At 41.6% G+C, this 27,791-nt stretch overlaps 2 protein-coding genes and 1 non-coding gene across 5 annotated transcripts; all 3 read right to left on the bottom strand.

Moving 5' to 3' along the window:
* Positions 1 to 1,640: 1,640 nt before the first annotated feature.
* haus6 (HAUS augmin-like complex, subunit 6) lies at positions 1,641 to 13,688 on the bottom strand. 3 transcript variants are annotated; one of them, XM_047386933.1, is made up of 17 exons: positions 13,540 to 13,688; positions 11,737 to 11,988; positions 10,588 to 10,683; positions 10,431 to 10,509; positions 9,704 to 9,836; positions 9,386 to 9,530; positions 8,940 to 9,002; positions 8,805 to 8,862; positions 8,182 to 8,355; positions 7,081 to 7,277; positions 6,744 to 6,873; positions 6,549 to 6,651; positions 6,395 to 6,455; positions 3,944 to 4,076; positions 3,767 to 3,859; positions 3,548 to 3,683; positions 1,641 to 2,594 (listed from the first exon to the last, which is right to left on the bottom strand). In XM_047386933.1, the coding sequence occupies exons 2-17, from the start codon at positions 11,871 to 11,873 to the stop codon at positions 1,927 to 1,929; spliced, it is 2,406 nt and encodes an 801-aa protein (XP_047242889.1). In that variant the 5' UTR covers positions 11,874 to 11,988; positions 13,540 to 13,688; the 3' UTR covers positions 1,641 to 1,926. The 3 variants fall into 3 exon arrangements, with proteins under 3 accessions (XP_047242889.1, XP_047242890.1, XP_047242888.1); XM_047386934.1 differs by lacking the exon at positions 11,737 to 11,988 and having other exon boundaries at positions 13,540 to 13,677; XM_047386932.1 differs by lacking the exon at positions 13,540 to 13,688 and having other exon boundaries at positions 11,737 to 13,495.
* Positions 6,166 to 6,296, bottom strand: LOC124881407. Its single transcript, XR_007041657.1, has one exon. It is a non-coding gene; the product is annotated as a small Cajal body-specific RNA 8 (non-coding RNA).
* A 265-nt stretch (positions 13,689 to 13,953) lies between the features above and the next one.
* Positions 13,954 to 27,086, bottom strand: plaa (phospholipase A2-activating protein). The gene is made up of 14 exons (XM_047386780.1): positions 26,836 to 27,086; positions 25,122 to 25,315; positions 24,939 to 25,039; positions 23,331 to 23,451; positions 22,473 to 22,640; positions 21,667 to 21,802; positions 21,389 to 21,558; positions 21,155 to 21,306; positions 20,858 to 21,077; positions 16,918 to 16,983; positions 16,761 to 16,832; positions 15,396 to 15,503; positions 14,738 to 14,908; positions 13,954 to 14,642 (listed from the first exon to the last, which is right to left on the bottom strand). Exons 1-14 carry the CDS (start codon positions 26,982 to 26,984, stop codon positions 14,074 to 14,076), a joined length of 2,397 nt encoding a protein of 798 aa, XP_047242736.1. The 5' UTR covers positions 26,985 to 27,086; the 3' UTR covers positions 13,954 to 14,073.
* Between the last annotated feature and the right edge of the window lie 705 nt (positions 27,087 to 27,791).

Here is a 27,791-nt window from a genome sequence, read left to right as displayed (position 1 = left end):
CCAAAGAAGTACAGGTTCCAAGATCTTCAGTAATAAGGTTTGAAAGAAAGCCAAAATGTTCTCCCACAGGTAAAAGGAAGTTTGTTACGATGTTCAGGAACGAACCAGGAACCACCAACACTCAATCCCACCATTTACTGGAAACTTCTGGAACACTAGTATCAGTATCACGGTGAAGCAAGAATATTGTTGTTATAAATGAGAGGGTACTGACCATGAAAAGAAACCCATGTTCCAAAAATCAACGCTTGTAAATTCTACTGATATTTGAAGGTGCCCACATGGACAAACTAAATTGCTTCTGGAGAAAAATCATATGATCAGATGAGACAAAGCCTTGGCTATTTGGGTAAATCACTGTAAGGCAGTTGAACCTAATTACACTGTGCTAACTGCCAAGCAAGGTGGTAGCACCATCATGCTGTGGGACTGCTTTGCTGCAAGTGGGACTGTTGCATTGCATAAATAGAAATCATGACGAAATAACTCCAAATTCTTCAGCTCGACAGTCAAATTAACTTTTACACAGTTGGGTAAACATACAAACTGGTTTTGAAATAAATTAAACGGCAACTCTAGCATTTCTGCCAAGCAGAGCAATCAAATATCCAGCCAGAATCATGCCTGAAGCTTGTTGGTAGCTAAAGAAAAGGGTGTTATTGGATAACTTGTAAGTGTAATTTAAACAAATATTTGTTATCTTTCCAACCTAGGAAAGCAATAATTAAAAAGCTCATTAACTCATAGTTGTGCGTCCTCTGAGCTTTTGTCTACTAATCTTTTGCCCTAAATTCGAGTTCCTATGAATTGTTCATCATTTCCCTACTCCACCAGGGCAGTTTCTGCTTCCTGAGCTTTGGGGGGAAAAAAATTTAAATTGGGATTTTGCGAGTCTTGACGTCCACTAATGTGGCCGTTAAATTAAAAAGAAACTTTCAATAGGTTAAAATTATGGAACATTTGTGATATCCTACTAAATTTTAAATTAGGATTACAGTTTTTAATCATTTCTAAACAGAGAAATTGCCTTGTGGTTAAATGTGAAAAAAAAAAAAGCAGAACCATCAGAAATAAAGTTCTCATGCTCATCTGGACCCAACAAATCAAACATCACCAGAAAGTCCATGGTCCTGTTCCATTACATCAGCTAAGTCTGACTAAATAATTTGAAGTCTCAGTAAAATATCCTTCACTTGCACACGTTTAATAGTTCTCATGCAAATTTATAAACAGTCGAAGAATACCTTTTGCATATGTCCTGTTCCGATTAAAATAGCTAAAAAGCAAACTAAGGCCCAATAAAGCGGTGTAAATGTACCTACTTCCTGTTTTCTCTCGGTTTTAGCGCCACCTTGACTGATTTAAATGCTGCACTTTGTTTCTGCAGCTTCTTACGCCCCCTGTCATCAAGAGGATGAAACTACAACGTTTCAAGGCTTGTTAAAGTAGCTTTATAAACGAGTTTAACCTTGAAACAGTTTTGTTTTGAGATTTAAAATTTAAGACTTATGACAAGCCATCCAAGCTTCAGGTATGAAAAAAAGTGCTGATTGGTTGGCTGATGTTCCAGCTTCCTGACTACAGATGAGCCTCCATATTTGTTCCTTTATAACTAGGGATTTACACAACCTGAACCCATGTTTTGCTTTGCAAAGCTTACTTTATTCAAGTTTACCTCCATAGTGAGCTACACAGGATTAGACAAGTTAAAATTTATAAACAGTGACAATCTTTATTTTAATAAACCAGTTTATGGATTATTCACATAAATCTAAATCAGAACTAACCCAGAGTGCAACAGATGTGGTTTATTTTCCACAGTTATATACATTTGTTACATATTTTAAGCACAACACAAATTAGACTCCAAAATAAAAAAAATAAAAAAGAAAGATTCCCTTCAATGCAGCTAACATTTCATGTCATCTATATAGGGGAGAAGGTGATCAGTGTCGGCAGGCTGTACTCTTGGTTCTTTGGAGGTGAATCCAGTGAATCCAGATCCAGTGAAAACGCCTTGGTATTCTCTTCTGATGTTGCAGGTTCAAGCAACCAGCTTTTCTCCATACTAGAGTCCCTGTAGCCTGACAAACCTTCAGCTGTCCCGACGCTTTCCATCAGGGGGACTTTGTTGCTCCCTCGATGAGGTGAGGTCAGTAGGGTCTGCTTTAACTTGGCCTTTAAGGAGGGGATGAGCACCTCTTCCTCTTCCTCGCTTGTCATATCTACAGCTTCGTCCTCGAGGTTCAAACTGTCGCAGCTCGGCATTTCAGGCAGGGTTTCGTGGTCTAGGCTAAACTGAAGGGCGCTCATGCCACTGGGGTTGTCATGGGCCTCAGTGTTGAAGGTATCCCATAAAAGAGAAGACTTGAGGAAGACTCGCTGTTGGCAGACAGAGGAGCTGTTCTGAGCCGTGAGAGTGGGGGCAGGCGTGTGGGATGCAGTCTGGGAGGGAGCATCAGGGCTGATATTTTGCAGCTGATTGTCAGGGCAGAGTCGCCCAGTTATGCTGTCGTTCAACTCAGTTGACAGGCACCTTTCTTTGGCTTCATCCTCTTGGACGGCCTTTCTCCAGGAGCTTTTCACATCCATTACTTCAGAAAAGCAGAAGAAATGTTTGATTAAATATTTTTAAAAAAGACCATCTCAGAGATAGACATGTTAACAGAATCTAGATGTAGATAACCGCATTGGTCAAGTATTTTTAGTTTCATAACACCTTAACATTTTGTCATGTCATTAACTTCAATGCATTTTTTTGGGCACTTTATATAATGGACAATAAACAGTGGTGCATAATAGTAAAGTGGAAGGAAAACATCGTTTTCAAATCTATAAAACTGGTTTTCTAGTCAGATCTCTGTACACCAATAGCTGCGAATAAAATCTAGTGCAAAGGCAGATTTCAGGGGTCATCCGATTAGTCAATAAGTCCATCTGTACAAATCACAGCAGCACTCTAAAGGCCTCAGATCTGTTAGGGAACATTAACTACATCAAGTCCAAAGATGACACCATCCCCATAAAAAAAAAAAAAACATAGGTGGTGGCAGCATCATGTTGTGGACAGTGTTCTTTTTTAGCAAGGACAAACCTAATGGGAAGATTGGATTTAAAGTCAAGGCAGAGGTTCACCTTCCAGTGGGACAGTGACCTAAACATACAGGCAGAGCTACAATAGAATGGCCTAGAGTAGAGCATATGTGTTAGAATGGCCCAGTCAAAGTCCAGACATAAAGCCAATTGTTAAGTGGCAAGATTTGAGCTACTTTCCAACAAATAGGCTAAAATGTCCACCTGTACATGCAGCAGTACAGTAGCAACAGACCTACAGATTCAACTGTATTGACTCAGGGCGCTGAACACGAATGCATGTCACTCGTTTGGCATCTTAATTTCTAAATAAACCTTTTAAAAAAAAATAACATCCATTTCCTTGGTAATTTGTCACAAAAGGCCCAGTTAAATACGTTGAAGTCTTTAATATTTTCCATTGCAATCAAAGATCATGAGGTGTGAATACGTTTCACAAGGCGCTTTAACTCACTCAAGCTCTCAGGTGTACGAGGCAGCTGCTTTCTAGCAGAGAAGGGATCCTTCTGAAGGGTGCCGAGAAGACCCTGCAGATCCAGACCTTTCCCTCGGATCTCAGAAGGACCAGTCGCAGTTATAGCGTCTGCAAACTAATGAGAAATTCTTACTTGTACAGCCATTACCCCAAATTACTCATTATAATTAGCATTTCTGAGAACAGCCATCAAACTACCTGATCAGCAAGGTTTTCATATTCCAAATCTAAAATCTCCGTTTCTGTCTTCAGTGGAGCCGTCTTCTGATGGGCTGTCTTGCGAACGCTGGCCTAGGGTGAATACATACACACACACACACACATATGAAACACACCAAGTAAATCCAATAATGCGTAGCTTTAAGCAGCAGTTACCTGAAGTGGTGGTTCAGCTGTGGCCTTCCGAGGAGGGGATGGCAGCGTGTCAAAAAGCCAGTCCAGAGATGTATTTGCTCTTGATACTTCAGGGACAACAGGATGTTCAGTTGTGCTGGACACCGTAGGACAACTGAAATAATCATAAAAATTAAACAAAATTGATAAACTTTGAACAGCAATTTCCCCAAACCATTTTTAAGCAATTGCATTCCAGCTCAGGAGGAGTCTACCTGCATTAAGGTAGCAATATACCAGAAGAAGGCAATTATTCATAATTATTTGAGATACAATGTCAAATTGCCTACATTTTAATGACATCTTTATCATTTCAAAGAATTGATTTGATGAAGTGTACATCTGCTTGTTAAAATGAGATCTTGCATTTTCCCAGACATTTGTCCTTCAAAGTCCAAATAAAAATCAGAATCTGTTGCAGGGGCGAAGCAAAAAAGACCAAGTGGCATTTTAGGAACTGAAAGTTTCTCCTAAATGTATGAAAAATGTTTCAAGACAGAAAAAATCCAACCCTGGCTAACATCTCCCAAATCCTTCAGGGAGGTGGTGTTCTGGTCTGACAAGGTCAATCCTCAGCTGTGGGCTCACAATTCCAGTAGACATGTTTGGCACATAACCAAAAGAAAAGCCATAACACAGGTGACACTAGGCAGGGAGAGCATCTTGCAGTTGACTTTTATCCTTTTCTGATTTCTAAATCGTTTCCAAATAGCATTCGGTTTTGACGCAAAACCCTTCTGGTTGCGTTGTAGAAACCTGAAGATTCAGCATCACCGAGCATACAATACAGAAGAACGTCATCAGAATAAAATCTATCAGTTTTAGAACAGCCTCAGCAGAGTTTTAGAACCAAATCTGACAACCATGAACAGGACTGAACAACAGATGCTCTCACAATCTGACCAAGTTGGAGCAGATTTTCTGAGGTAGATTACCAAATATAACCAAGTCCAGATGTAGGATGCTGAAAGATTTCTGTGAACACATTTTAATGTTTCTCTCACCGATTTGTTCGTATTTTAGTTTAGCCGGATATACTGTATGGCGCATTAAAAGGAGGGGAACGTATTGAAACGATTTGTGCAAATTTTTTTTTTTTTTTAAATATAGAATCACAGCATTTTAAAACAGGTATGTGTACACGTTTGGGATCTCTGCATCTAAAACTATTCACCACAAAGAAATTTAAATAAAATGTAAAAAAAATAAATAAATAAAAAAGGGGACATCATGCTTTTAAATCCTTCCTTTTAACCCTTAAATCACTCAGTTGTGGTCTATATAAAGTACAACTGCAATGCTTTGGCCTAAACTGCTTATTTCAGCTTCATAGGCCCCTCTTTTACCCCTGTTCTGAGACCAACTAATTTTGGTGCAGTCTCTTTAAAAGCTACGGAGGAAGTTCACACCTCACACCCCCTCCAGGTCAAAGAGCGCTCCACTTTAACCCATTCAGCCATTGTTGTAGTTTTATAGAAAGTATCTAGGCACATGGAAACAAGACGAAACTGCAAAAACAATGCTAAACTGTTTATGTAATAATAATCATAATATTCAAAACACTCAGTACGGTTCTGTCCTCAAGAAGCTAAAAGCAGCACCCAGCGCTAACATAAGCAGAAACCAACAATGCTACTGCTATCAGAACAATGGCTACGACATGTCAACACAATAAATTCAGGTCTAAAATAAAAGTTTGCTGTCATTGTAGCATTATTTGCAGCTTACTGCTTTGCTGCCTCCATCGTTTTTAAGACAGAAGGAACTGACCCCTTAATCAGATGAAGTCTTTCAGCAAATCCTTCTTAATGCTGGCGAATGGTGCTCAAGGCTCTTGTCCTTGAATTCAGGAAAATAGGAATTTCCCCAATGATGTGGGAACATTTCCATAAAAACAACCGAACTTATCCTCTTTCAGCGTAGGCATGACTTGAGCTTGGACTACAAAATCGCATCGAGAAATAAATATGGTGGATACACAAAATTGATTGAATTATTTAGCTGTTCCGCAGCAAAAACTGACGTAACTTAGAGAAAGCCGAACGGAATGAAAAATATGACCCAAACAATATAAACATCTCTGCAACACCTGGAGAGACTAAATTCAACTTTTCTGCCCTCCTACATACACCATGTGCACAGCAAAATTTATTTAAGGGCTAAAAAAAGTGGATTTTGCATGATATATCCCCTTTAAATGATCAAAGTGTCTGCTTCGTATCTGTCCGTGGCGATTTCTCTCAATTCGCCGCGGTCATCAGAAAGCAGGGATGCTCTCGGGAGGACCAGTGACGGGCAGACCACTGCTTTGGACTGTCCAGGTATCTGCCTCCCGTCAGGAACCAAAACACCAACCACACAGACTTATCTTCATATAAAAAGATATTGATGTTAAGGTTCAAGCTTCCCTCAATAGCTGCTCCAAGAGATTACCTTCTGATATGAAGACGTGTGTTCACACTTTCTGCTGACTCCATCTCTGCAGGCTTTTCTTCTTTAAGAGGAAAAAGCATCATTGATTAGAACACATGCAGAGAATTAGAAAGCAAAAATAAATTTAAAAAAACAGCAGTCCAACTCTGCTCACCAAGGAGTTTTGCAGGAAACTGAGCAAAGATACTATGCCTGTATGTAGCTTCAGGAGCCGGTTCGAAAGACAGTGGAGCCATTGGTGAGAGGAAACCAAGAGCCTAGAAGACAAAAAAAACAAACAAATCAAGCTACAGGTTCAGTTTAACTTAATAAAATGCTTGTTTAATCCTGACTAAAAGGGCCAACTCACAGGATCTTCATTCAGGAAGGACACAAGGGGCTTTTCTTTCAGAGTATGCATCCACCTCCGGTCCCAGTCCGCCTGAAGCTCTCTGATGGCTCTCCTGACTTCTGGAATTTCCTCCTTGGAAAGTTTCTGCCTGAAGAAACAACAACAAAGTAGAATGATGTTTAACCTTTAGATGCGGAAACACACAAACAAAGTTAAAATGAACTACAAAAGTCATTCCGTGGTAGTGTCAGTGCAAATTTATTTATACGGCAAGTAAAAAACAGAAGCTGACCAAAGTGCTTTACAACTCAGTCAAGCACGATCAGTTAAACAGTGAGCTAGGCTAATGGTCTACCTGACGAGGTGGAGCTCCTGCAGCACCCGGGACATCTGGTGGCACTTTTCCTGAAGGTGCTGAGCACCAGGCTGGGACTTGGGGGCAGCAGAGACCTGACAACGTTCCTCTTTCAGAAGCTGCAGCGCATGAGTCAACAACTCCATCACACAGAGGAGGTTCAGCTGGCCAGCCTCATACACGTTCCCTGAATTTAACTGGGAAAACAAAACAAAAAACCTTGTAAAATCTGACAAGACTGGTTAAAAGACGTGCAAATTAATAAACAAGTACATCTCAGCATAAAACATGTCTTAAACTTGCAGGCAATAGGACAGATACTGTTTGAAAAGTTAAAGCAACTTTTTTTTTTTTTTTAAACGTGTGTTGGCTTTGAGTGACATCTGCCATGTTTGTCAAGTAAAATGTTCATTTCTGTTTATGCCATATATAATCAACACACTCCTGCGGTTTGACATTAAATCAAACGTTCCTGTTTTTGCTCTGCTAGGATTACCAATATTGTTTTTATTTACTAAAAGGTTCTCTTTTCTTATCCATAGATTTTGGTAGAATTAACCTTTAAACTGTCTGACTTGGGTCAAACATTTTTTTGGTATTGTTTCACAAGCTTCTCAAGGTGAGGTTAAAACTTTGGTCCATTCACCCCAACAGAACTGCTGTAACTGAGTCAGTTTTGTAGGCCACTTTCTCACGCAGTTTTAGCTCCGTTTATTCATTTTCTATGGGACGAGATCGGGGCTACGTGACGGTTGCTCCAGAACAACCGACTGGTTGTCCCCATTTAGTAACCAATTTAGCGGTGCGCTGCAGGTTATTGTCCATTTTAAAGACCCATTTGTTCCCACGCTTCAACTTCTCCATTGATCTCTTAAGATGTTGCTTCAATATAGTCCTTCCTCTACGTTGTGATGTGCACCTGTCCTTCCTGTAGAAACATCCCAATAGGTTTGCTGTTCTCAGGCATCCAGCCTCTTTCCTCCTAATATAATTATGATCATTATGGACACATGACCAAAATTAAAAGATCTTTGTCTCCCAAGTGAATCTGCAAACTGTAACATATTGCCTATGCTGCTTTGATGAATTCATCGCTCTCACCTGATGTGGAAGATGCTCGATTCTGTCCAGTAGACAACGAGGAAGTTTGAGGACGCGATTTGTCCCATCCAGGATGTGCTGATCTACTTCCCCTTTTAAGACACTTTCCACTGCAGTTTGCTCCTCCTTGATAGCAGATAGCATTCCTTCAATGGCTGACCACAAAGTACGCACCTTACAGACAAGAATGAGGGGAAAAAAAAATAATTGCTTCAGTACAATTTTATTAATAGCACTATTCATACAGTGAAATGTAAAAATGCTCAACAGAATTAAAAATAAAATCAAAAGTGTGCAATCAAAGAAAATGCTCAACTAATAAAATAGATTTAATCATGGAAATGCATTCACAAATGAGCCCCAGAGACAAATAAAAATTGTAAGACATTAAAAACAAATGTAATTCAACCATAAGGTTATAAAATACAATTCCTGCTTAGATAAAAGTAAAAACTCCAAAAACAAAAAACAGAATTTGTGTATTAAGTTTTTTTAAATAACTTCTTGGAAAACTGAATCCCACAGGCTTCTATTAACACACTTTATATCTGGAAACATTATGACCAGATTCAGAAAGGCAGCGTTTGCACCAACATGCTCCAACTGTGCCAAACACCACAAACCTTCCTGATCTTCTCAGAGAGAGAATCTGCATCCTGATCAGCTTCAGAAACGTGACGCCTGAAAGCATAAAATGCTGCTGATCAGCGTGATGCAGGAAATTAGTACAAAATATCAAGGAAACCAGTTCAACATACTTGAGGAGCTGATCGTACTTGGCACCATCCGCTTTGATGTCTCTCATGGACTTAACCAGAGCCCTACAAAGACGAAAACATAAAGTAAATAACGCAGTAAATAATATCTTGCATGTACAATCAAATGTATCTAAAGCGAGTCAATGGTTTAAAAGCAAATAATAGATTAGAAAACAGTTTCAAGGCAACAAAGGAATAGATTTTCTTGTTGGTTAAGCATCACTGACTTCTCCTAAATTTGATTCTCCTTCCCTGCTCCTGCTGATGGTGAATCAAAATGTCTGCTGTAAAAGAGCAGGTGGGTGGGGTTTGCTGATTGAAAACAGCTTCAGCTGCGACAAAGTGACTCAGCTAACTCATGTGAAACAGGCGAGGCATGGAAGAAAAAGTAAATCTAGTCAAATTTATATGACTAACTTCTCTAATGCGAGTGGGAAAAGACTTACTGAGCTCGTCTTTGGTAGTCATGGAGAAAACGGTCCTGATCCACTGCAGCTTTCAAGAACCTGCTACGGGCGAGATTTAGCCTTACCACTGCCATATCCGAGGTGGATGCAGGCGTGGCTGCAGCCTCCGGAACCCAACTCCTATCTGACAACAACGAGAAAGGAAGTTATTCTAAGAGGAAGCTTTGTGGCAGATCTGATTTAATGGAAGGAAAACTGCAAACTGTATGACTTCCTGTGTCAAGGTTCTTCAACGGGAGGCTAATTGTTGACAAGCTACAGGAACTGAAAATAAATAGAGTTCTCCTCAAGCCCCACCTGTGGTGAATGTTTTCATGTCCTGCAACATCACATGGCTGGCTAAATGAAGCATCAAGCCGATGAACTTGGGACCACCGGGGGACAGGAACAATGACATCACCACTTTAGATCCAGCATTGGCGGTTTCATCCTGGAACAAAGCATAAAAGCAAGGAAATGAGAAGACATTTTTATCCCTGTGCAACATCAAGTCAAGGCAACTGGCCCTATGCCGCGATAAACTACCCTAGACATGATTTATGACGTATCTATATCTAACTTGCACCTGTAAAAATATTTCATTGGTCCATGACATAAAACCCTGATAAAATGCAGCGAGACAAAATATGAAAAAGCTCAAAGTGTACAAGTTCTTTCTTTCTGAAAGAGCTGTATGAAATAACCTTGCTTTCCTTGCAGCCACCAGTTAAAATAGAAAGGCATTAAAAAGTGAAGATCAAGTGAATAAAAGGTTCTCAGTTTAAAATGTTCTTTGCTAGTGGAAAAAGAAAACATTTTGAACAAGGACTGAATGCTAATTTAGCTAACATTTGTCAATGTCCAATATTGAAGGAAATAAAGCTCCAAACCCAAGAACTGCCATTATTTAAATGTTTCACCATATGAGGGAAAAAAGGAGAGGAACAAAGAAAGGTTGAATGAGACCATGATTTTTTTCTTCTCTAAGAAAATGTTAGGTTCACATTAGTACACTAGAAATATATCACAAAACTACAGGTCTTACCATGATTTCCCGCAGCCAGGTACAGGTAACCTTGCGGAACTCAGCATCTGCTTTGTGGTCCAAAACCGGCCAGCAGTGCCTACAACAAAATATGCAATGCTGCAGAAAATCTGACGAATCGTGAGTATCAATAACTGAGCACACGATCTACCTTTACCTGTATGCTTCATGAAAGCGACCAGGATTGAGTTTCTCCAACAGGAAGTGGGTTACCAAGTAGAAGGCGTCTTTGTTTGGTTTGTCGAACATATTCCTGCTCACCACAAAGACAAATCATTATAAACATGACGAGAACTGTTAAAGAGCCCACTTAGCATCATATTCAGAGTTGTTTTACTGCTTTTAAGAAATTCTTTAAATCAGTGCCTAGTTTGAATCTAACCTGGACTGAGTTATCCTACAGTACTGTGACTGATTTGTAAAATGTTTATTCTATTTGTAAAAACAAAAACCATTTGATTTGACTGTGTTTGAGGGATTTTAGACCACCTTAGAATGTGAATAGTTAATGTTACACACACCGCAAACTGTGTTTTAAGCAGCATTCCTCCAGTTCGAAGATATTAAAAACTATTATTTTCCATCTAATGTGGTCTACATAAAAAAATATAATTGAAATAAGAGTAAAGACTAGGGCTGCAACTAACGATTATTTTACTAATCAATTAATCTGTTGACTATTTTCTCAAATAATCGATTAATAATCAGATAGCAATAGGTGCTTTGCAGGATTTGTACCAGGTGAAGCTAAAGCTTTGTCACCTGAGTAATTCTGGATAGAGCATATTTATAGACAAAGAAGGGTTTTCATCTTAAATGCTCATATATATATAGTACAGTTTTGGCCCAATTACTGCTCTGAGTGCGTGGTTGTTCTTTCAGTTTGCATGTTCTAACGATTATTTTATTACTAAATTAGTTGACGATTATTTCAGTAATTGACTAATCCGATTAACTGTTTCATAATACATAAACTGTGTTCAAACAGCCCATCTCTCTGGTGTAAATGTAGAAAAAAGTACAGAAATCGTGACAAATGAAAGCATTTTAAAATATCTTAACACAGTATAGAACTATTCAGTCCAGGTTTGAGCGAGCTAAGTATTTTTATATTTAAAACTAGAGCTGGGCAAAGGTAGACTAGAGTAGTTAAAAACAGCGAAATAGCCCTTTATTCAACCATTGATCCCGAGGCTGATGAGCAACTTAATCTAAAGGGAAAACAGTTCCATCTGCGGAAGTCTAACCGTGTTATGCTAAAACATTCATAAACGCTGGTTCTGATAACCAACAACAATAAACTCACGGTCCAAGGCTGAGATGTTTGATGTTGGTTTTGCCTGCTAGTGAAGCAGCCGCAGCTTCCGGTTGGAAGCCCTGACCGAGGAGAGCAAACCACAGATACTGTCCGTTCTTCTTCTGCATCAGAGTCGGGTTCGCCATAACTCAAGAGCTGGAAGACTCTCCGTTTTGTCTTCTTCTGTAAGCACCAGCGAGCTGAGGGGCTAGCTTCCCTGCTAGCTAGCTATGACTTAAACGTTTACTCCCACGGTAGCTGCTGGAAGTGCGGTGAAAACATTTAACACCACCATCAAAAAGACAATAAAAGCCGGAAAACAACAGAGTTGTGCCCTGTAAGAGTCATAACCACTTAATAAAGTGACGTCTAAAGAGCCGTTTGTTTCGATATTTATCGGACAGAAGCAGGAAAAGGACAGCAGCACGAACACAAACCGCCAATTTTTCCAACAGTGACCTGGATGTTGATCAAAAATACATCCGGTAGTGGAAGAATTTCTAAAATAAGAGCATCCAACTTTTTTGTTGCACAAATTAAAATGTACTTAATTATATTTCATTAGGAAAATTTCTAATTGAAAACGTTTAAAAATCAAACGTTTATTTTGAGTATAATTATTCAGCATGGAAATATAGAATAAGGATAAAATAGCTACTTATGAAACATGTCCATATCAACAATCAGTGCAATACTAATCAGGTTTAAAACAACTGGAACTAAGGAAAGAAAATCAAAAGATTTCCAAGGCACACATGTTGAGACATTCGGCAAAGTCTGGCATCTTGGGGTCAAGTTGCTATAAAACAATTTATTTTAAGTTAGCTGTAGACATCTTTACCAGGGGTAGCAATAAGTGTGAAGGGTGATGAGTGTGTGCCCTTCTTCTTCAGGCTAATCCTTTTTGAGACGCCACATAGGATCATCTGGATTCATCACACTCCCTCGTATCTTACTCAAGCCGAGTGGGTCCTAACTTGGCCTGGAGCCACATTGAGTTTCTTATATGGAATCTACTAGGGTTGACTAGTACAAACCATGTTAACTAAATCAGTCGGCACCCTAGGAAGATTTTACCTGGATTTTAAATTGAGTATTGACAAAATTAATTTAACTTGGACAGTGGATCTAGTATCCATTTGGGTCCCGGTTTTATGCAGTTTTCCTGCATAAAAACCATTAACTAACTTGGGGCTATTACATACTCCAGACAATCCCATTTGGGAACCCATTTTTAGCACATTTTCTACCTATATGGGCATCATATGATAATGTTGACTGGGATAATATCCCCAGCATCCTCCTCTGCATGCATGTCCCTCATTACATCTAAGAATGTTCTCTTTGGTCTTTTCTCCCAACCTAGCAGTTTCTTATTCAGTACTATTTGTTCAGTATGTTGCTCATGTTCACATCATGTTAGTCCATCCTCTCCAACCGTGTTTCTAAAAAAAACGTAATTGTCCTACTAATACAATTAATTCTACTTCTTTTCATTCTACCCATGGGGGCCTTGCCTGAGCTCATCTGTCAACCTGCCAGCCACTATTACAAATAATGAGGGGCTTAGAGCAGATGAACTCCTGACCTACCCTCATATACTTCTGATACACCTGACTTCCTCAAGCAGCAGTTTATCTACAGTTCCTTTGCCAAGTCCTCCCATCATGTTCAGATTCACAGGGGTAAAAGACATTCTCTACATACAGATCACATCTGTTGTGCTCTTTTTCTAAGCTTTATACTGCAGTACTTCACCTCTCTTTTTAGCCTAGCTTTAACGACTTCCAATAAGAAAATTAAATGGCTTACATATCTCTCCGTAGTTACTACACATTTTATATCCCCTTTGTTAAAACAAATGATGGCAATGGACATCTCCATTCTTCAGACAGCCTCTTTACTCTCGAGGATTGTGTAAAAGTACACTTCTCTCAGTCCCAGGCATTTCCATCCCTCCAGTCACGTACTGCACCACAGAAGAAGACGGTGACAAAGGGCAGCAATTACAACATTCAGGTGACTCAGTGGACTTCAACTCCACTAAAAATCAGCATTTTCCTTGTGCTGCATGTATGTGTGATCAAAGTTAAAGTTTAGCAGGATAAGTGAGGTGGCTTACAACAGATTTGAACTTCATGAAGTATATCTTTATATTTATACATATTACTATAAATAAAACAGGCAGGGGGGGGGTGGCGCATGAATAAAACACAGACTAAGCACTTAAAGAAAGTTTGTCGTTTTTATTGCAAACCTTACAAGTGTAATATTTCTGTTTCAATCAGACTGTTTAAGGACAAGAGTAGTAGAAAGACGTGCTCATCTTATCTCTAGTTATTCACATCAGTGTAGTGCTTTTAAAACCAGCTGGCAACACTCGCCCACCTTTGACGGCTCAGACACTGTGGAGTACCTGGAAATCTGTGAGCCGACACCTAGGGAGCGTGCCAAGTCCTGGGCTGTCTGGTCCGAGGCCACAGTGGTTCCCAAGGCCACCAGCAGCCTAAATATAGCCTCCTTGTCCTGTACCGTCTCCAGAGCCCTGCTGGCCACAGACAGACACTGAGCCTTGGCCTCGAGGTCGGGCTGGCTGTGAAGGCAGCCTGCGTAGTTCAGCACCAAAGTTGCTAGGGCGATGTGGATGTTCTTGTTGCAGACGGCGGCCAGGTCGGCAGCGCGCGACAGTATCGTTTCACGCTGGGACATGAGGAGAGCCCGACCGTGTCTGCCGCTGAAGCAGTTGCACAGAGTGCGCAGCGCCAGCAACTGGTTGGCAGGGCGGCCCTCGGGCCTCATCAGGCTCAGCAGGTGGTTGCACAGCTGGACTCCTTCTGCCTCACCGCAGAGGCTCTCGTTAACCTGCGGGTGGCGCACTGCCAGCCTCAGGATGTCCAGGACAGGAAATACAATTTCTATAATGTACAAAAAAGTACAAGATAGTTTTGTTTTTAAGGAAAAATAAATCAAAGGGGAATAAAAACTAGAAAGAAGATGTTTTTTTTTGTACCTTCAGGCCAGTGCGAGACCTTCCAGAGGAGGCTGATCTGCTGAATGGTTGGTGGAGGCTCAGGTGAGTTGGCTTCACACACCACCTGCAACAGTCCCTCAAGACTTTCCATGGTTTCCTCAGAGAGCTTGTGCTCCTGAGGGGCACCTTCATTCAGCTCCTTTAACTTGGCTTTGGAAACAGCAATACAATCGACACTCAGAAAGGTAAAAACAAGTCTCTCCTATGAAACAAGAGGTGATTTTTAAGGACTGAATAGTTTTATAAATCCTGGGAGACTTCTAAGGCCATGAAGAATAAATATTCCACTTGAACCTCAATAATTCTGGTGTGATTGGCTGGTATAGTGTAAATATATCATTGTTAAAGTTATCAACTACATGCTTTATAAGATTCTAGCCAAAAGATTAAATAAGCCCTGACCAGTGCATGCAATTTCCTTAAACAAGCATCATATAAAACTGGAAAATCAAACACATAAGCAATTTAAGCTTTCATGGTAAACTCACATTTTGATACAGAAAATTCAACTCTCTAAAATCCCAAATTAGGCAATGAAGTTACTGTTCCAAGTTTTGACTTGATTCACAAATGACAACAAAATTTTTAAAATCTACTCAGCGATGGACATTTTCACATCTGTGTTCAGGTATCTCACCAATAATCTGAGGGGCGTTGGCTTGCTCAAAGGTTACAGCATCGGTTTTAGGGAAGTAGACGTTAGTTTGGGTCTGCCTCTGGGCGGCTGAGGAGTAGGCGCCTTTTCCTGCATGGTAGAGAGATGGATTCGGTAAATGCAACATCAAACTTTAAATCTAGCTTTCAGACTTGTCCTAAATTATGCCAAAGCTGAGTTAGATTCACATTACTGCAGCTGTGAAGCATTCTTTCCGCATTGGCTAAAGTGATGATGTTTTCCATGAGTCTGTTTGTTTTTAAAAAGTAATTCAGCAAACAGAGAGCCCTGTGAACGTATTTATGGCCCTTTAACTGTTTTGCATTCTGTCACGGAAGAACAAATGACCAACACAAAGCAGACTACGACTGTCAATTGCAAAGAAATGTTAAATAAGTCTCAAAGTTTTTACAAATAAAAACTGAAAAATGTGGTGCATATTCAGCACCCTTCTCACCAACGTCCCCCAAATAAAATCCAGTGCAGCAAATTGCCTTCAGACGTTCTCCAAATAGTAAATAGTTACATGTAATTTAACCTCAGTGTAAATCCAGATGTTCTGCGAAGGCCTCAGGGGTTTGTTAGACAACATCAGTGAACAAAAAGCTTCGTGAAGACCAAGAAGCACAGTAGACAGGGCTGGGATGAAGCTGTGGAGAATCCTAAAGCAGGATGAGGTTATACAACAATAGCCCAGGGATAGAACAGCTCATGGAGCACGATTCAATCCATTATGTGATCATGTAAACGCTTAACTCCAAACCTACAAAGATGTGGCTGTCCACCTAAACTAACAGGCCAGTAAATAACCAGAGAAGCAGCCAAGAGGCCCATGGTAACCCTGGAGGAACTGCAGTGAACGGCAGCTCAGGTGGGAGAATCTGGACGATTAGTTGTGCACTAAAATAGGCAAGAGGAGAACCAATGTTGAAAGAAAGCCACCAGCAGCAGAATGCAGCAAACGTGGAAGGAGTTCTGGTCGGTTGAGACCAGAACTGAACTTTTCAACCTGCTGGCAAAGAGGTGAGAGCAGCAGACATCCCCATGATTTGGATGACTTTTTTCACTTCATGAATTAAATAACTGCATTTTTGATTTTCTCAGGTCACCTTTGATAATACATTTTGTTTAATGATCTAAAAAGTAGAAGTATGACAAATCTAACTTTATTTTAAAAGCATCCCTATTCATTTTATTCTATACCAAAATAAACTAAAATGAAGGAAACCTCTCAGTGATTTTCCAGCCATAGAAAAACGCTTACATTTAGTGAGCGTTACACTGGTGACCTGCTCATTTCTTTTGTTTCTCATATTGTTTCTTTGTGCGGTGCAGTGAGTAACTCACCAGTAAATGGATCTGCCATGCCCGATGGAGCGCTTTCGTTGGAACTTGAGCCTGGGATGTAGCGACCAGCGCCTGTGAGAGTGGGAAAACATGGCTGAGGATCCACTTTCTCGTGTAATGCTCATGCTGTGAAAAGCCCATCAGTAAACAGTCTGACCTGTAAAGGGATCTGCTCCGAAGCCCGAGTCATCATTACCTAAGCCAGGAACATATCGAGATCCTCCTGTCACAAGAATAAACAAACAGCTTATAGGGATTTCTGTAATAATAAGTGAACCAGTCCAAGACATTGGGCCTCATTTAAAAAACAGACATAGATTGATGTGAAAAGTTTTGCTTGAGATTTATGAAACCATGTGGACCGGGCAATCCCTCAGAACCACTCGTTAGGGATCGATAAATCTGACAGCTGGACAAAAACCTCATTTCGTTTAGTCTTCGTTCACTCGGCTTGTCCACAAAACCTTCAATATTGATGATAAAATGGCGGTTAAAAAAAAATAAAAAATTTAAACCTGAAACACAGTTTGGAACACTAAAGTCTCTACAAATGTTTAAAGTATTTTTAGGATAATGGCATACTTCACAACAACAAATATTTAGCAGTCACATTTTGGAAAAAGCAGATGAGGTCTTGTCTTCGTCAGACAGCACCACATTTCCTCTCCATGAATAGGCACAGTTGCCTTTAAACTGACTTCATCTCAACTCATCTGTTAGCCCCATTTGTTCGATCGCAAAAAAACCCCCGAAAATAATCCTTCTAGGGTTAAGCAGAGGTTCTCTTATAGAGCCATTGATAATGTTCTTATTTATTTAAGCGTCTAACCTAACACTCTGTGTTCCAGAGCTCAGTCGCAGATGTTTATAAATACTTCCTAAGTCAGGTTGATTTTTTCTATATCTTCCACCCTGTCAAATTTTCTGCTTCAATCTGCCATATTTAGGTTACTGTAGTGACACACCTCGGCACAAGATGAACAAATAAAAGATGAGAAACGGCTTGATTTTCTCTGCTCTTTGACAAGTCCACACCGGCGTAAATTTACACACATGATGTGAGAAGTAGGACGGTATTTGAATGTATCCTACTCTGACGTCCAAAAAGAAAAAGCTTGACATCGTACTCGTAGTCTTCCGTTTATCCGGGACCGGGTCGCGCGGGCAGCAGACTCAGCAGAGATGCCCAGACGTCTATCTCTCCAGACACCTCCTCCAGCTCCTCCAGGGGGAGCCCAAGGCGTTCCCAGGCCAGCCGAGAGACATAGTCCCTCCAGCGTGTCCTGGGCCGTCCCCTGGGCCTCCTCCCGGTGGGACGTGCCTGGAACACCTCCCGAAGAAGGCGTCCAGGAGGCATCCGGTATAGATGCCCGAGCCACCTCAACTGGCTCCTCTCAATGTGGAGGAGCAGCGGCTCTACTCCGGGCCCCTCCCGGATGGCCGAGCTCCTCACCCTATCTCTAAGGGAGTGCCCGGCCACCCTACGGAGGAAGCTCATTTCAGCTGCTTGTATCCGGGATCTCGTTCTTTCGGTCATGACCCAAAGTTCATGGCCATAGGTGAGGGTAGGAACGTAGACCGACCGGTAAATTGAGAGCTTTGTTTTTCGGCTCAGCTCTCTTCACCACAACGGACCGGCACAGCGCCCCCATTACTGTGGCAGCCGCACCGATCTGTCTGTCGATCTCCCGCTCCATTCATCCCTCACTCGTGAACAAGACCCCGAGATACTTGAACTCCTCCACTTGAGGTAAGAACTCCCCTCCAACCTGAAGAGGACAAGCCACCCTTTTCCGGTCGAGTACCATGGCCTCGGACTTGGAGGAGCTGATCTTCATCCCAGCCACTTCACACTCGACTGCGAACCGCCACAGCGCATGCTGTAGGTCTTGGCTAGAGGGGGCCAGCAGGACAACGTCATCTGCAAAAAGAAGAGACAAAATCCACTGGTCCCCAAACCAGACCTCCTCCGGCCCTTGGCTGCGTCTAGAAATCCTGTCCATAAAAGTTATGAACAGGACCGGTGACAAAGGGCAGCCCTGCCGGAGTCCAACATGCACCTGGAACAGGTCCGACTTAGTGCCGGCAATGTGGACCAAACTCCTGCTCCGCTTGTACAGAGACCGGATGGCCCCTAATAAAGGGCCCCCGATTCCATACTCCTGGAGCACCCCCCACAGGGCATCACGAGGGACACAGTGGAATGCTTTCTCCAGGTCCACAAAACACATGTGAACCGGTTGGGCAAACTCCCATGAACCCTCAAGTACCCTGTAGAGGGTATAGAGCTGGTCCAGTGTTCCACGGCCGGGACGAAAACCACACTGCTCCACCTGAAGCCGGGGTTCGACTATCGGTCGGACTCTCCTCTCCAATACCCTGGCGTAGGCCTTACCAGGGAGGCTGAGGCTCTGTTTCCACCACGGAATGCGTGATGGCAGGATTGAGGAGATCCTCGAAGTACTCCTTCCACCGCCCGATAATGTCCTCAGTCGAGGTCAGCAGTCTCCCACCCCGACTATAAACAGTGTTGGCGAAGCACTGCTTCCCCCTCCTGAGGCGCCGGACGGTTTGTCAGAATCGCTTTGAGGCCAACCGGTAGTCCTTCTCCATAGCCACACCAAACTCCTCCCAGGCCCTAGTTTTTGCCTCTGCCACAGCCCAGGCCGCAGCACGCTTGGCCTCACGGTACCCGTCAACCGCCTGAGGAGTCCCACAAGCCAACCACAGCCAATAGGACTCCTTCCTCAGCTTGACAGCATCCCTTACTGCCGGTGTCCACCACCGGGTTCTAGGATTGCCGCCACGACAGGCACCTCAGACCTTATGGCCGCAGCTACGGGCAGCAGCATCGACACTGATGGACACACTTATGTTTGAACATGGTGTTCGTCATGGACAATCCGTGACTAGCACAGAAGTCCAATAACAAAACACCATTCGGATTCAGATCGGGGAGGCCATTCCTCCCGATCACGCCTCTCCAGGTGTCACTGTCATTTCCCACGTGGGCGTTGGAAGTCCCCCAGCAGAATAATGGAGTCCCAGGGAGGGGCACTATCCAGCACCCCCAACAGGGACACCAAGAAGGCCGGGTACTCCGCACTACCACTCGGCCCGTATGCTGAAATGATAGTTAGAGACCTGTCCCCAACCCGAAGGCGCAGGGATACGACCCTCTCATCCACTGGGGTAAACCCCAACACGAGACGGCTGAGCTGGGGGGCAACAAGCAAACTCACACCAGCCCGCCACCTCTCCCGGGGGGCCACTCCAGAATAGGAAAGACTCCAACCCCTCTCAAGGAGATGGGTTCCAGAGCCCACGCTGTGCATGGAGGCGAGCCCGACTATTTCTAGTCGATATCTCTCGACCTCCCGCATAAGCTCAGGCTCCTTCCCCCCCAGCGAGGTGACATTCCACGTCCCTAGAGCCAGCCTAAGCATCCGGGGATCGGGCCGCTGAGGTCTCCACCTTCGTCTGCCACCCAATCCTCTTTGCACCGGTCCCTCACGGTTCCCCCTGCAGGTGGTGGGCCTACTGGGGGATGGCCTCGCGACTCTCGTTCGGGCTTGGCCCGGCCGGGTCCCGCGAGGAGCAACCCGGCCACGAGGCGCTCTCCGGCGAGTCGCGACCCCAGGCCTGGCTCCAGGGTGTAACCCTGGCTCCGCCATACCGGGCGACGTCACGTGCCTCGATATTTTAGTCCTCATGAAGGATCCTTGAACTGGCCAAATATATTATTAATGTGTGGAGCGTCAGTGGGTGACATCTGAAATTTACAATCATGCCAAATATTGTATTAACTCTATCCTTTGCGATCACGATACAGCACCTACCGTTGTCCGTTTTATGCTTTTGAGCTTTCAACACCTTTGTGTTAAGGAACATGTTGGATTTGGAAATTCTGGCAGCTTTTTGGAAATCTCAGATATGGCAAAGATCTACATTCTCGAGGGAAAACACACAGGGACTGTTGTTCCCAACAAAATGATCAAACATAATGGTTTTGTGTTTGTTTTACAGCAATTGTAAATCACTCTCTCACAAAAACAGTGTGAGGGTCACTGAGTTCCAGTTCAACATAATGGCCTCACCTGTGAGCGGATCACCACTGCTGGGCTGAGCAGGACCCACCTCGTGTCCTTTAGTGTTCTCAATTATAAACTTAGCAACTTGGTCGAGGAACATGGGGCTGAGATCATTTTTCTGCAGGAAGTTGTGCGCCGCCAGCCAGGGGTCATCTGACACGTTATAAGGCAGCTTCATGGATGGTCCTCCCTCGTTCACATCGATGGTGAAGACGTAATCGTACTCCTGAGGCCAGATAATGACTCGCTAGTGAGAGCTCTGGTGCAGCATTCCTCTCAGCAGCGCTGAGCTTGTCGTCTTACCTTTCCTTCATACACCACACTCTTAGAGGTCTGTTGGTTCGAGCCTCCGACCACATCCCCGATTTTCATCCAGCGGCCATCGCTGACGCTCCACTGATACGCCTCCACCTTCTGTCCATCTTTGATCAAACGCGTTTGACCGTCGCGATTCCCTGCATGACAACAATAAAGCACCGTTAACTACACGTAGGTTCAACATATGCACCGATGTGATCTGATAAAAATGTTATTAACCAGGCTCATTGAGGTGCTCTCTTCCAGGCAGGTCTTCCAGTTTGATGTCCCCAAGGTCCCCCGTTTTAGGGTCTATGGTAGCTTTGGAGAGCTCGTCTTCAAAAGCCTGTAGGTCTTCGGCGCTGGCCATGCGGTCCTCAGCTTCCGTAAAGATACGAATAATGCCATCACTGCGGGCAAAGGGGAAGCATTGTTTGTTTAAATTTTATTGTAAGATTCATAAAATAAAACAAACAGATGCGCAGTACTGAAAAAAAAAACGTGTGCATTTGCTTTACCTGGCACCAACAGCTATATCGCCGTTGGGTAGAAGACAGCAGCACCAGACTGACTGGGCAGGGAGACGGATGGTCTGGCAGCACTCTCCTTTCCTCCATATCCTCAAACTCCTGTCCTCTCCTGTGCTTATGAAATCTGAGACGAAACCACATCAGCACCAGTCAGGGTCAGATAGATAACATCCTCCCAAGTGCTCCTGGTTTTGTGCTTCTGCTTTATCTGTTTCTCTTCTGTGGACAGTTCTACTGACGACACATTTGATGTCAATAACTGTGTATTCTCTTTGGTGTTTTCCCCCCTATAGAAAGTACTCCTAGCCCAGAATTACTGTATTTTGTTCCGTGTTTCCTTCCCGTCCTTTCAACCCCCAGTTGGTCAAGACAGAGAACCGCTCATACTGAGCCTGGTCCTGCTGGTCGTCCTGTTAAAAAAGGAGTCGTTCCTCTCCACTGTCACCACATGCTTGAACAGAGCAGGAGATTGCTTCAAACTCAATGACTAGAAAAAAAATCGCCTGGCATTCCGTAGATTCTTATAATCCAATTCGGTCCAAATCATGAAACAATATCAAAGAAAGGAGATGAATTAGGGCCAGTTTGTATGTGAACGGACCTGAATCTGCTTACATGATTGGACTATACTGCAGTGAAGTATATTTGGAATCTTTTTAATTTGACATGAATTTGACCTGTTTGTCTTGTAAAGATGAGATTTGTTGTGTATTAGGTACATCTGATGCTAGTTCATTAAAAGCGCCAATAATGAGCCACATAAAGCTTACTAAGCATAAATCTAGTGAACAAACCTTGACTATTGGGGAAGACAGCTAAGCTGTAGATGTAGTTGGTGTGACTGTAGTAGACCTGTACACATTCGCCTGTCACCAGCCACCTTCTGATACTGGTGTCATTGCTGCAGGAGAAGAACTCTGTGCTGCTGATCACTGCCAGTCCTCTTACACAATCCTCGTGCCCTAAAGTGAAAAAAGATTAGTGTGCTTGGAGAAAAGCTTGTAAACATTAAACCCGCTAAGCACTATTAAAATAGATACATGATGACTTTATCGATTACCTAGATCAGTCCATTTATTCAGAAAGCAACATGTACATCTACCTTACTTTTATTTTCAATAGAATCGTTTTCTTTTCTTAAAATTGACAAACATAATTTGCCTTTTGCTGCTAGTTTTAACAAAAACTGGGAAATATAGTTTATAAAATATAGTCATTTACGACAAAACAGCAGTAATTACCTGTAATAGGAAGTTAACTTTCCAAAAACCTTCATTTTCTTAACAGTTTTTTTAAATCAACTACATCCAGTTTGTACCTTTCCTATCTTGCAGTAATATTATATGGTTCAGCTGGAATAGTTTGGAAAGTTAATGTCACTATATATATATATATATATATATATATACATGAACCACGGAAGAAAGGAAAATTAACCTGGAAGTAATCTGTAAATATTTCATTTGTAGCCAAAAATGTGGCAGGTTAAAAAAGCACCAGCACTAATTAATTATGTAATTATTAATGTAATTTCACGTTTAACTATGCTGTTGTGAGATAAAAAAAGAAAAAAAAGAAAAGATATATAATGCAATTAGTAAAAGAAAGAGAGATCAAACCAAAGAAAGATGGTTACATAAAAAAATACTCACCTGTAAACGTCCTCTCACATCGGCCAGCCTTCCAAAGCTTTATGGTCTTATCTGCTGATCCAGAGAGCATCAAGCCTTGCTCAGGTAAGATGATTACTGCCCACACAGCTGCAGTGTGCCCCTGTAGTGAAATCAGCAAGCACATAATAGGCTCCATGGACCGATAAAATAAAATTGTTTAAACAAAGTCACTTTTACACATCGTCAACAGGATTTTAAACAGGGAGTTAAATCTGTGCTTGAATCTTTCAATATTCCAATCAAAAGGAAATTGAGGAAAACAATTGTTTGTTTTATGAAATATCTCCTCTAGTACTAAATATTCGAACCCTTTAATCAACTGGGTTGTTACAGCGAAATATTTGCCTGCTTTTGTCTTCTTGCTTTGTTTTTTTTTTTAGAACTCTGCAACCCACCTTCTTATTTACATATAATTAATTTGATTGAGATGAAATTCTTCTTTAATCTACATAAACACAAACTTAATTAAATCTTCTGTTTTTCGAGCACATGTGCACAGCTCAAGCAGAGTTCCAAAAACATCATCTACATAGCACTGAAACTGCATCGATGAGGATATTAAATGATATCCTTTAAATAAATGATTCTGGAAGCTCTGTGATGCAGACCCAACTGCATCATCTGACACCGTAGAACATGATATTCTTATCGCTTGTCCAGAGCACTGGGTTGAAATAAAAGGTGCAGCACTGAATTGGCTTTGTTCGTACCTCAGAGTGTCTGAGTTAGTATCGAAAACCGTAGGTCAATTAAATGTCTCTTTCCATTAGAGTTCCTCAGGGTTTGGTCCTCAAACGTCTTCTTTTTTTTTTTTTTTTACTGTACCTGCTTCCTTACAGGTGTTTTCTGAGAAAACATGTTATCTCCTTCCACAATGCAAATCATTTAACATGCATTTAACACCATGTAATTCATCCACCTAGACCCTACAACATCCAGGAATAGATGCCACTGAGTTTTCTGTGCTTCGATGAAAGGAAAACTGAAGTTTATTATTTAGCCCTAACAGTGTCTTACAAATCCTTTCTGGCCATACTTGGTTCTCCAGAGTTGTAGCTCAACAACAATCTGAGGGTGATTCTGGATCCAGATATTAAATTTACTAAAGAGAGCAACTCTGTTTTGCAGAAATGCTTCCTTAAGCTAAGGTGGACAGTAAACCCTAAGCCAGTTCCATACAGCACAGGTTTAACAATTTTACTACTAAAGTACTAAATAATGATTCTTTCAAGCATAGTTTGTGATCTTTGATACCCCTCCATAAACACAGAAAATACCCCTTTTTATGTTTTGGTGAGCATTTAAAACCAGACCCACTTAAAGAACCACAGATGTACTTTTTTTTTCATTTTCAGGCGTGTAAGTACTCAAAGATTTTACACTGGGAGGTGTCTCCCAGTGTAAAATCTGGAAACTAGAAACTAAAACCTGCTTTTCACACTCAGTTGCATTTTTAAACCTATTCATACCTGGGAAATAATAAAGGCACATTTCACACTCTTCCAGAAATGTTAAGATCTTGTGGGAACCCTATTAAAACCACTGACCAGGATAGTACACTGCACCAACAATGATGCTTCTGCATACCTGCAAAGTCATCATGCACTTCTCGTTGAGCCAAATTTTGGCCGTCGTGTCCCAGGAGCCACTTAAAAGCGTTCCAAATTTCCCAGAGGACAAAGTGCAAACTGTAAAAAGAAAAAATATTCCGAAGCTGAAGTCGGATGCATGGTCAACATGTTTGATGCGAACAGATGAGCAAAACCTTACCTGTATTTTTGTGACCTTGCAAGGTGTAGAGGGGCTGCGGTTGGTCCAGAGTAAAAACACAAATGTTGTTATCATTCCCACCAGTGGCAATCAGACCCCGGGGGTACGTTTCATTGGGTGCAATGACGCATACACAAGATACAAAATTTGAGTGTCCAGACATACAGTGCATCTCAGTGAATCCTTTATCCGGGCTGTTTAGAGGTGGGGACAGAAAGACATTATTTGTAAATAAACCCGATTACAGAACTTGCAGCACCAATAATTACTTAAATATCTATTACATAAATCTCATGAAAACTTTTTGGATGATCTAAGAAAGTACTTATCTAGAGGGCCATTCATGGATCTGTTGGGCGAATACATAAGACGGGTTTTGCACATTTTTTGAGACCCACAACAGACCATTTGACACGGCTGTGGGAAAGCAGGAGTCCCTTACGCAGGAAACGCTCAAGCCAAGCATGAGACACCTTGTGAGTATCTCAGTGTAACTTGAGTTAAGAACTGCGGAGACAGGGGTGGACTGAATTTACAGATGACAAATCGAAACAGTTCTAAATGAAATGTTCAAAGCTTGAAATACTGATATGTAACCTAACCCTGCTATAAACTTCTCAAAAAAACTTTGTCACCTGACCTGTCTGCTGTGTTCCTTGGTCTTAGTGATGATGTTTGTTCTCTAACAAAACTCTGAGGCCTTCACAGAACATCCGGATTGGTACTGAGATAAAGTTACACGCAGATGGACTCTATGTACTAATTAGGTAAGGTCCAAAAACATTTGGATGAACTGGAATTTCTTTAAGTGTATCGAGGAAAGGGGGCTGAAAACAAATGCAAGCCACACTTTACAGATTTATTTTGTTGCATGAAATACGGAAAACCATGTTTCGATTCTCTTTGACTTTCTAATTATGTGTTACTCTGTTTCGTTCTGTCATATCTTAATATTTTTGCAAGGCACTGTCATTTCATGAGTGGAACCTAGCATTCATTTGATTCTTTTAATTTCTACATTAATACATATTTTTAAAAGCCTTTTATATGCATAATCCGGATAAGATGAAAAGTTGCTTTTAGATGGAATATACAAATACCTGGAGGTAAGTACACAGCAAGTCTTCAACTCTTTTTAACCCCTTTAACGCCAAGTGTCATTGCCCGAATAATCAAAATCTTAGATCATGTCAAGTTTGTTTGTAACAGATGTCAAAACACATCAAAATCAAGTTTTAAGACTAATTTCAGAGATTCTTGAAAGGGTTGAAACTTAATGTTATGGCATTCCTACTATTTTGTCTGCCTTTTGGGAGCAATAACGCAAGTTATATTCCCCATTTTTTTTTCTTTGTGCAAAATGATGTTTTAATGGACCAAAACAGACTACTAAGATTAATTAATAAATCTGCTATCAGAGTTTTAAATCTCGGGATCACCCACTGTAAGACCAAACGTCTCCATCGATCTTCTAGAACACAGACAGGTGAAGCGGAATGAATGACAAAGCTAATTTGAGAGAGCGTTAGCTTCCACGCTAACCGTTCCTGAACAAAGAGGGCGAGAACATGAATGCTTATGTGTGGAGGTTCTTTTGAATGCTGTTTTTAAGTCTCGACACGATCCCTGACCCTAAGATGACTTGTTAGGGGCGTAAAGTGTTAAGTTGGCACCATAGTTGGCCAACAGGAAGCTAAGGGCTACTGCTAGCTACCTGCAGTTCGGTACCCAAACTCTTCCGGTTCGGTCTCTGGACACGGAGACGAAAGCTCCCTCTGGGAAAACAGCGGCCGCCAGTCCTCTCACGTCCATCTCGTGGCCTGGGATGGAGCATCTGAGTTTGTACGAGTTGGATGATGCCATCTTTTTTTTTTACCACAGCAACAAAAAATGAAACTACTACACCAGCGTTAGAGCTAAGCGGTGTCGCTGTCAACATCCGCCGGTAATGATTCCGGAAGTGGAGTTGTGTCACACGCCAACAACTTAGCATTTCAAAATAAAAGTATTTTGTTTTGTTTTATTTGGTAAATCAAGTATGGTGACTTTAAAATATAACGCCCAAAAGAGTAGCACTGTTTAATTTATTTAAAAAAACAAAACATAGCTTTTAAATGTTTGATTAGAAGAAGCAGACTGATATTTGTGTATACATTTATTAGCAGATAAAAATCTTTTAGGCTATATTTCAAAAACAGTTCTCTAATTCATATTATTTTTAAAGCTTCTCTCGACTACAGCAGTACGATAATATTGACTTATAGAATAACAATTTCTCTCTCATAATAGGCTGAAGTCATAAAAACTGTTCTTCAATGTGGATAAAATAATGGCAATTGTTAACAGGAGCCTATTCTGTTTATGTAGCCATCTTAATCTGCCAGACAGACATAGCGCGGAACATTTTTATGTGAGGTAAAGATCTACTGGGTCACCAGATTTGCTACATGGGGGGAAATTGTGTTTCTGAATATAAAATGAAAGTAGGTAGGAATTAAATATGGCACTATGCAGATATTAAATAGTGATACAAATGGGCCAAAAGGAGCAAATTGACCTGGAGAAGTCTTTAATGCAATGATTGTGTTACCATTTTTTTTAATTCTGTTTTGTTTGATCGTTTGTTAACTATGCTGTATTTTTTTCTCCAAAAACAACACTGCCTCTATA

The sequence above is a fragment of the Girardinichthys multiradiatus genome, chromosome 14, assembly GCF_021462225.1.
Source record: "Girardinichthys multiradiatus isolate DD_20200921_A chromosome 14, DD_fGirMul_XY1, whole genome shotgun sequence".
NCBI classification, from domain to species: Eukaryota; Metazoa; Chordata; class Actinopteri; order Cyprinodontiformes; family Goodeidae; genus Girardinichthys; species Girardinichthys multiradiatus.
Note: the sequence above shows the minus strand (reverse complement) of the source record. Positions and strands in the feature narration are given on the sequence as shown.